The sequence below is a fragment of the Centroberyx gerrardi genome, chromosome 15 (genome assembly GCF_048128805.1).
Source record: "Centroberyx gerrardi isolate f3 chromosome 15, fCenGer3.hap1.cur.20231027, whole genome shotgun sequence".
Classification (NCBI taxonomy): domain Eukaryota; kingdom Metazoa; phylum Chordata; class Actinopteri; order Beryciformes; family Berycidae; genus Centroberyx; species Centroberyx gerrardi.
This window is the reverse complement of record NC_136011.1, coordinates 20,322,265-20,332,095: the sequence shown is the minus strand read 5'-3', so window position 1 is coordinate 20,332,095 and position 9,831 is coordinate 20,322,265. Positions and strand designations below refer to the sequence as shown.

General features: G+C 40.8%; 1 protein-coding gene across 1 annotated transcript; it reads left to right on the top strand.

The window, feature by feature from the left end:
* Positions 1–1,691: 1,691 nt before the first annotated feature.
* Positions 1,692–8,112, top strand: LOC139917462 (amine sulfotransferase-like). The gene is made up of 8 exons (XM_078288622.1): positions 1,692–1,760; positions 2,663–2,667; positions 4,311–4,480; positions 5,119–5,327; positions 5,518–5,644; positions 6,349–6,456; positions 7,506–7,664; positions 7,964–8,112. The coding sequence occupies exons 1-8, from the start codon at positions 1,692–1,694 to the stop codon at positions 8,110–8,112; spliced, it is 996 nt and encodes a 331-aa protein (XP_078144748.1).
* Positions 8,113–9,831: the final 1,719 nt, after the last annotated feature.

Here is a 9,831-nt window from a genome sequence, read left to right as displayed (position 1 = left end):
ATTGTGATGCTAATACGAGTTCCTGGCGTCGTGGGGAGACTGTGAGAGGAGACGCTACACTGGTGTCCACCACGCTGGCTTTGAACCTCCTTTTGCCCTTCTGTCTGTCTGACTGACTGATGGATTGTGTCTGTCTGACTGAATGACTGTCTGTCTTTCAGTCCGTCTTGCTCGATGTCCACCTACCTACATGTTTCTGTCAGTCAGTCTGACTGACTGAGACACGGTTTGTCTGCCTTTTAGTCTCTTTCTCAATGTAACATGTGTCTCCGCCTGTTTGTGTCTGTCTTGTGTTTTTCCTGTATTGTCCGATACCCTTCCCCTCTCCGACTCTGTTCCCTCTCACACCTCTCCATACCTCCATTTCTCTCTCTGTCGGCCTGTCCCACTCTCTCTCTCTGTCTGTCTGTGCCCCATCTTTCCATATCTCCCCCTTGTCATTCTTTGTTTCGTTTCTTTTATCCGCGGTTCACATCAAACACTGGCACCAGATTGATTCTCATGTGAACAAGGCTGCAGTGGGGGGCCAGGGGCCGCGGACACTCCCCTCCCCGGGCTTTGAAGCCCCTTACCCCCCCTTACCCCCCACCCCTGCCCCCTCCACCCCCCGTTGGAGGATGGACCGTGGAAATCGCAAAACACACTGCCTTTCACTTGGCCGTGTCAGAGGCAAACGTAGCCCTCCACACACTTAACTGTTGTTATTGTGGTAAGCAGAACCCCCAACCCAACAACTGCACCCCCTTCTGTTCCCAGCCCAACCCAGGGTCTCCATGGAAACGTACCTGGTGATGGAGGCGTGTGCAGGACAACTGGGTTATATAGGTTAAGGTGTGCAGATGTGTGTGTGTGTGTAGCAGAATTCTACAATGTGTCAACAGGGCAGACAAGTGTAAGATGTCAGATAAAAGTGAGTATAAATCTCTCAGTGTCATTAAAAGACAAAACCTATCATCAACCTATCAACCTATCAATTTATCATCTTAAATTATTACAAACATAAACCAAGTGTGTTGCTCAAGGTTTAAACATGAAACAAATTCTTGAACATGATCAAACATGAATCAACAGTAACATCTTGCTCCTTTGTACGCTTGAAACATTTGACAAACACTATACCGGCCATACCGTCTGGGTATCATTTAGACAAGAGGCATCAGTGGTATTTTACGAAAGATGCAGTGGGGGCAGAGCAGTAGCGTAGCCAGAAAAAAGACTGTGGGTGTGCATCAGAAAAACTGGGTGTGCCACATCTAATTTTCTCTAAGTGATCAAAACACGAAGTAAACTGTTCATGTTGGAAGTTTAGAAGAAAACGTTTTTGTAAGGCTATAACTAAAAATTCATTCTGCACCTGATTTTTGGGTGTGCCAGCTGCCTCTGTGGGTGGCACAGGCATACCCGTCACAGCATACCCGTCAATCCTAAATTGGAGGGGAGGTTACCTCAGAGCAACCAGTTTGGTTGACAAACACTATACCGGCCATACCAGAGCAACCAGTTTGGTTGACAAACACTATACCGGAAATACCAGAGCAACCAGTTTGGTTGCTCTGAGGTAACCTATACAGTGAACATGTACAGTGTGACTCAGTCTTATCGGTGCCAGAGATAAAGAAGGCAGCTGTTACATCCTCCGAGTGCTGAGGCGTAAGTAGAAGAATATTTTATACTAACTACACAACCTTATCATGGTGGAGGGGTTTGACCCTGGGAGCGATGTTGTCAGGAACCTTGTGCTCCTGGTAGGGACACCCGAGGTAAACTTGTGTCCCTCTGTAGAAACCTCAAAAAGATCTAAGATAGCTTCGCCCACAAGAGGCACCCTGGGGCCCAAACCTGGAGCCAGAGACAGTCTGAAGTTTGATACTTCTTATTAATGGCTCTGAAATAGCAACACTTTTCTTTTTACAAAGAAATAACCGTATTTTCTGAGGCTCTTGAACATAGTTGGCTACATCCTTGAATCTCTGAACTTCTCTGAACTCTCATCATTTGTCAACAATAATCAGACAACTCTCTAAGGATACTCTTATTTGTCTTAACTCAACTTCATCAATCGTCATCTTTTCTTTATCTCTGGAAAAATATTGCATATCACAATGTTGGAATAATTTAGAATCATTGATATCTGAATTCTTTCTTCTAAACCCCCGTTTGGAGCAATAAAGAGATACGCATGAGAATATAGTACATCTACATTAACTGTAAGAAGTGTTCGAGACAAATAAGAAAAGCATGATGTCTCATTTGTAGATGGCTACACTCAGATTGCTGATACATTTCTAAGTTTTTTCTTAATGACCCATTTGAGCCTTAGAATAGAATGAGTACATATTAAGATGTGAGAAAATAAAAAGATGAAAGAGCTAAGTGAAAAGCTGATATTCATAGTATTGCATGATGTCACATGCATTTCCTATATGGCACTTTACAATACACACATGGCTGTGTTTGTCATTTGATTGTAATCACCTGTTAATTTATTACAATCACCTGTTATTTTCCTACCAAGATGGCCGTGTGGTGATGTAACAGAATACTATGAATACCGGAGTGAGACAATCCAAGGCTTGTTTCTCAGGTGCAGAAAGTGTGAGAAAATGGTTAAAATCTCACACAATCTCAATACATTTTTAAATAAAACTCATCTATTGTCCAGGAGAGGTAAATGAGAGAAAGAGAAGATCTTATTTAAGATATTGCTTCCCTCTGGGAGCTGCCTTGTGGGCTCACTACCAGCAAAGTGAAAGGTGCGTCAACGCCTGCCGGGCGACAGGCAGGAGGACCTTGGTAACGAAAAGTGAACGTGGAACACTCTCGGAACGGGGAATGGGGATGAGCGAGAGGTTGAGCAGTACTGACTAGATAGAATTGGGTTCACCTCCAGCTCTGGAATGAGACTGAGTTGTCCAGGGAGAGAAGCACCTTGCCACTACGATTTGCAGTGAGGTAAACTCTGACTACTGTTTGTGTGTATGTGCCGAGCAACAGTTCAGACCACTGCAAAAAACATCCATCTTAACAAGTCATGTAGTCTCATATTCAGCCTTCAAATCTTATTTTTCGTAAACCAAGAGAAAATTTGTGGCTAGGAAACATAAACAGAAAAGAATGTCCCTCTCTCTCTGGAAAACACCCTGTTATGTACAGGTTGTTAATCACTCACACACACACATACCTACAGGCAATACAGTGTCCCCAATCCACCTCCCTTGCATGCTTTTGGGCTGTGGGAAGAAACCGTGGAGGACCTGGAGGAAAAACCACACGAACACAGGGAGAACATGCACCTCCTTAAATAAATATTTTTATATTTCATAATATAGCATATAAATTTTGTTCTGTACTAAGATATGGAGGCATGGCACATTTTTCTCCCATAGAGCTCAACTTGCTCCATACTTATCTTCAACTTACCCCTGCCCAGGGGTTGTTGAACAGGGGGGGCATTGGGTAGAGACTTCTGTGAAGTTCTTACAAGTAAAGTGATGTGTTTCTTGTTTTGGCGTCGGCTACAGCCATACATACCTGTGTATGATTCCCTCTGAAAACGGGATTTCCCTTGCCTCTTTGATTATAAAGGAGTTGGATGCTATCTAAACATCGTGAAAGTATCAAAACACACGGTTGCCAACTAAATCCACACAATCCATATTAGAAAAGCGAGCCTCTAAACGAGCCGTTTGGACTTCCGTAACTTTGTGGCGTCACAAAGGTTCGCTCATTATCATTTTTGTAAGAAATAATAGACTAACAAAGTGTTTTTTTCAAAGCGGTTGAGCGGTTGTCATTGTTTATTACCGGAGAGTTTTCCCTACCTGCAGCTGTGGTGTCTCTCACGTTTCACTCTTGAAACGGTTAGCCAATCAGAACAGAGGGGTCGTTAATATTAATGAGCCTTAAAGACACAGCAACAGAAACAGCCTGTTCTTGGTAAGGCTCAGAGAGATGCTGGAAAATGAACGTGTAAAAATGGATTGAGAGTGTCTTTGGTAGATGACACCACACAAACAGCTTTTAATGGACCTCAAGACATGAAATAAAACACTGGAAAGTGTAGAATATGGGACCTTTAAGATTCTACTCAGTGTAGAATACTAGAGGATTTTGCCTTTTTGAGAACAAGATTCTTAAATGCAGTGGGACTACTTAGTTAAAGGTTAAAAAATAGATCAAATGAAATGAGATACAAACATTTCAGAATAAAAAAGAAAACTTTGCTTCTGAACTTTGCTTGTTAAACAGTTTTATTCTTTTTTTTATTGCCCAGGTCTTATTCTGTCTATACACCATTGCCTCTCTCCAAGGACGCGACTCGCCTCTATGGATTCTCTGGACTTGCTGAGCCCTTACCTGTTCAGGTACAAAAAGAGGAACTTCCTTGTCCAGGATACGATGAGGCCCAAGGACCTTGATGCTCTCCAGCATGTAGAGATTCGCCCTACTGATGTCTTCCTCATCACTTATCCCAAGTCAGGTCAGGACTTTGCTACGTTAGTCTAAAGCAATCCAGAAAATAACTTATTTTTTAACTTTCATTTATGCAGGGCAGGTTAACTGAGCTTTTCATGCTCTTTTTCAGCACTGACATACAGTATTTCACATTCACAAATTCAACAACTAAACTGAGGTAAAAGATTATAAATCAATGCAGTCATAGAGGACACATAACTATCTATTAAAATATCTGAATCAGACTCAGTTACTCAGACACTTTATTTTCCTTCTCTTTTGCCAAAACTGCTTCACTGGAAAAATGCCAATTAAACTGAAGCTCATCTCACGCTTTTAAATATCTTAGAAAATGAAAGTCATGTTCAGTGTTTTCAAAGGAGAAGCAAACATATTTTCCCCTACATTAGCCTAAATGAATAGATCTTGTCTAGCAATCACAATATTTCAACGTTGTGTCCAAACAGCAGTGTTACCTAGGAATGACAATTTTCATGCATACTATTTGCCATATCGAAAAATAGATTGATGACTTTTGCTTGTGCAATCTAGGAACAAATCTCCTCCTATTCAGTTCGGTTTACTTATGTTCTGTTTTCTTGAATTGTCCTCTATTCTATTCTATTCTATTCTATTCTATTCTATTCTATTCTATGCTGGTAGGCACAGCATGGATGCAGCAGATCCTGGTGCAGATCATGGACGCTGCCCACCCTGATCAGGTGGAGGACGCCACCAACAGAGTGCGAGTTCCTTGGCTGGAGGAGAGAACTGCGGACGACCCTTTCCGAGAAAGACCTGACCCCCGTCTCTTTGGCTCTCACCTCCCCCCCGACATGTTGCCCCATGGAGTGAGAGCCAAGAGAATCAAGGTAGCTTACACTTTTCACTGAAGGGGAAAAACTGTCTTTAGCTGACAAATCAAGGCTGAAATGAACTGTAACCCTGCTACATGACCTGGCTAAACTTGAAGCACACAAGTTATTTTAGACCTACTAGACAAGTTTTCAAATATTATTTTGAGCCAACACTGTATTAGTGTAAATAATTTTTACTATTTAGGTTGTGTATGTGATGAGGAACCCCAAGGATGTCCTGGTGTCCTCCTATCACTTCGCTCACAGTTGGAAAATGCTGGAAGCACCAAAGAGCTTTGAGGATTTCTTTCAGCAGTTCCTGGATGGCGATGGTAGGTAAAATACCAGAGAGTCTCACTCACCAGTCTGGCATATTTTTTGGGCTTTATCTCAAAGGGATAATTCACCAACTTCCATTATTTTCCTGCGTTTCTCTGTTTGTTGAACAGTTGTGGCAGCATCCATCCTACACCATTTCTGTGGTTTGTACTGAACCGAAAGTAGAGCTTCTGGGCCAAATTTGACGCTTCACAAAATTGTTTTTATTATAAAAAGGTTTGATGTGAGTCAATTACATTTAAACTCTGCTTAGGGCATATTAACAAACACCACAATGACCTAAGAAACTAATGCCTACTTTGGGCATTTACAAATAATCAATATCTAAGTACATTTCTGTATGGCTGCCCATTTCCCATGTAATGTTTTAGCACTGGATGCTCCATGCTGCCAATTTCATTTAAAACATCAATCCAAGTAGTAGAACCCCTAAGAAAGGAAATGTGGGTTTGTGTGCAAACTGCTAGTGAAAGAGAAAACACACAATAATGTAAAATGAATCAACTATTTGTTGAAATCATTAATGAAAAATTCTGCTATAATTTGGTTGATATATGCTCTTTGATTTTTATTAATAGAGATCACAATCAACCAGCAAGGTTTTAGAGAGCTTTGAGAGTGTTACAAATGTAGGATTTAGGAGAGGATTTGTCATTTTTGTGTGACTTTTGTGTGACTTTCTGTGTGTCTTCAACAGTTTACATGGGACCGTGGTTTGATCATGTGAGAGAATATTACACAGCGAGAGACCAGATGGACGTCCTTTTCTTGAAATATGAGGATATGCTGAAGGTTCTTAATCGTAGTGATTTTTTGGAGCAGTGTTTATATGCCCTTTGCTTTTGCCATTAAAATTATTTAACTTAGTTGGGTAATGTAGCAGTAATACTGACTGGACATTTTTTAGTGTGTTCCACACAACAGCGATCCAGCAGTGTTACCCATAATCACAATTAAGAATACACATGATGGTTATTATACAACAGTTACCAATGCATGTGTACTGGCTGAAGTTTTCTTCAAAGCAATGTGAAAATCAGGAGAAAGCACAGAAGTTCGCTAACTAGCTCCCTGGTTGCCACAAGAGTTGGCATAATAACCAGTGCAGCACAGCCAGCTGTGCATTATGGGAATAAATCAGCATGGTTGGAGAGCGTCTTTGACATCTTTGTTGTTGAAACTAGCTGCTGTATAAAATACATCACAAAAGAGAAATTTCTATTATATCATCATGATGCATGCAATGTTACACTGACACTTGTATGATATTTTGCTTATAGTAATGGCAATATCAACCTCAGTGAATGATAATACAAACTAAAAGGTACAATGTATTACTTTAACTGAAATTTAGCTTAGTTTAATTTTGTGTTTTTATTTGCAGAAAACCAGAAGTAAAGTGATGAAACACAATGATAAAATACAGAAAGGGAAAATTTGTGCAGGTGAGGTAAAAAACAAAACAAAAACTAAAATGTAAAAAAGCAAAAAGTGAAACGATGCAGAAAATGAAAACATAGGTGTTTCTCTCTCTCTCTCTGTGTGTGTGTGTGTGTGTGTGTGTGTGTGCGTGCGCGTGTTCAAAGAGTCTTACAGTGGAACCTCAGGTATTTGAACCTCAAACAATCAAACTGAGCCTGAGCCATTAAACAAACAGGCATTAATGAATTAAATATCCAGGGATGTGAAAAAAAAAAGATAAATTGTTAGAATTTTAGTTACTGATGCATAAAATTACAATGATTACAAATTCGCCTCTATTGGGTGTTTTGGTAGAGGTTCTTATATGTGTTTCATGTTTAAATGAGCTCATCAAAATAATTATATGTACATTTGTCTTTGACAGGATCGAAGTTGTGAAGCTTTGTGCTTTTCTGGGAAAAGATTTGACAGATGAAGCCATCGATCAGGTTGTGGAGACGTCCATCTTCAAAAACATGAAGACGAACCCCAAAGCAAACTACAAAGACTTAGTTGAGACCCAACGCTACAAGAAAGAAACCATGCGCAAAGGTCAGTTTCCATATTCTGTTCACTTCTTTTTATTTTATCTTTTTATTTTATATATTATGTTTGGCGAAAAAAGAATTGGTAGAAGCTTCTAGTGGTGGAAAAGAAATATTACTCTTCAGTAACTGTTCCAATAATTAATGAGAACATCACAAATTAGCAGCACAGATCCAAACTGGCACATTATTCTGGCTACATCCGGGTTGTCTCCTACTTTTTCTCGCTTTAATAAAGGCTGTGAAAATGTGTGTGTGTGTGTGTGTGTGTGTGTGTGTGTGTGTGTGTGTGTGTATTCTGCGCAGGTGTCGCAGGTGACTGGAAGAATCTCTTTACAGTGGCCCAGAATGAGCGTTTTGATCAGATGTTCAAAGAGAAGATGAGTGACCTGCCTCTCGCCTTCACCTGGGAGGTCAAGCAGCAGCAAGTTGAAGGACTCGACTCCAGTTTATAAGCATGTGAACCTCAACATGACTTAGTTCCTCTGTTAGATATGCCTATGAATCAACATTGTTCTCCGTATATCTGCATTACTGTATTGTACTGTATGGAGAAATCAGACTTTAACCACTTTTGTCACCTCTTTCTAGTCATTCAAACCCTTCTATCTTCTGTTCTAAAATGTGCATTGCCCGTACCCAGAAGCTTGTTTACTGATTGAACATGCTCTGCTCACTTTGCTGCAAAAAAATGTCCTAAGATTGTATCGCTCTTTCCAACCTGAGCCAATTCCTGCCCTTCAGTATTCCAGAGAGCGCCTCTCTCCAAATGACCTTACAGTCAAATTCAGGATTTCCAAACAGAATTTCCCCCTTGGCTGGGACTAAAGACTGATGGAAGTAAGCATCCATCACTTTTTTGAGATTAACAATTCCAATTCAAATGCCGTGATGAAACTGCTACGAGTTTTTTTGGAGTTCTATGTGTTCCAAATAGATTCTGCGACTCTACTGTGTCTCTACTAATCTCCCCCTGTCTATTTTTCCATGCCGTCTGATAAGTTAATACCATGCAGAAAAAAACTGATCAATGAATTCAAGATACTTAATGCACATATTAAGTTAAGCTGTGTTGTTGATATTTTTCTGTAACTACTGTATTTTTGTTTACCTCCATTTTTTCCCTGTCGCTGAGGAGTTCAAGTTTATACCAGCAGTCCTGGATACAAAAGGGCTGAATGAATATAACCATTATATTGATATACGCATGGTCATTGTGGTGATTTTACACCTCTCGTCTAGCCGGGGCTTTGATGACCCGTTAATAAATCCACCGGAAACAAGTGATGTTGTGACTCTTTCTGTGTTTTTTTTCAATTGGACGGTCAACCATGAAGTTCAGTCCTGGGACAGCCTTGTGCCTCACTGCGCCAGTATTGTCAATTTCCTGACTGCTTGAAGACATACAGCCCACATAACTTATTTTTTTAACAGCGAGGCTCTTTGAGAGCGTTCGTGGCTGAACCATATTTAACCCTGCTGTGTCAGACCACCCGCTAGTGACTGGGCCTCTGGCGGCCCATTCACCACCGCTGGCACCGACAAGCCAGCCGAATATGATATAGAGCCGGGCCGCAGACGAGCCGCACAATTTACGCCCCCCAAAACCCAAACATCTTTAGAAGATGTGTTGTGCGCTGCCTCACAAAGGCTCCGGAGGCCACAATGCCACAGCAGCAGTATAAATTGCCTTAGGTTTGAGGTGGTGGGTTTTATGTAGAGAACATCCACACCCTTCCCTTCCCATGCTAAAGCCCGCTTGTTCCCAGGTTATATCACACATGGGGGTCCGGGGGGAGAGGGGAAAGGGGAACAGAGCTTTACTATTGATTTTTGGTCATATTTAGTTTGGGAAACAAGAAGTTAAAGGTGACATGAGCTTATCTTTGGGTGAAGTCTTTTGGTGAAGTAAACCTGAAGATCTACTAAGGGCTAGAAATGAAGTGTTTAAGAACATTAGTAATGCATTAGTTAGGCACACAGGGCAGCAATATCTGAACATGTTGCTGAAACTCAAAACTTCATAATTATATTATTTTCGGCACCCGGTCATTAAATATGAGTTCTCATAGTCTTTCAGACTGAGAGGGGCTTAAGGGAGTGAAAATTTCATTGCAAATTAATTTTCTTTTTTATATTGAACTACTCTGAGGAAAAATGTCTTAATTTTCTAG

Excerpts from the sequence above, each read along its gene's own strand:
- LOC139917462 (XM_078288622.1), top strand. The coding sequence starts at position 1,692 with ATGGTGGAGGGGTTTGACCCTGGGAGCGATGTTGTCAGGAACCTTGTG. Across the intron at positions 5,645-6,348 it reads GCAGTTCCTGGATGGCGATG|TTTACATGGGACCGTGGTTT; the intron begins GTAGGTAAAATA and ends TGTCTTCAACAG. Across the intron at positions 6,457-7,505 it reads GCTGAAGGTTCTTAATCGTA|TTGTGAAGCTTTGTGCTTTT; the intron begins GTGATTTTTTGG and ends ACAGGATCGAAG.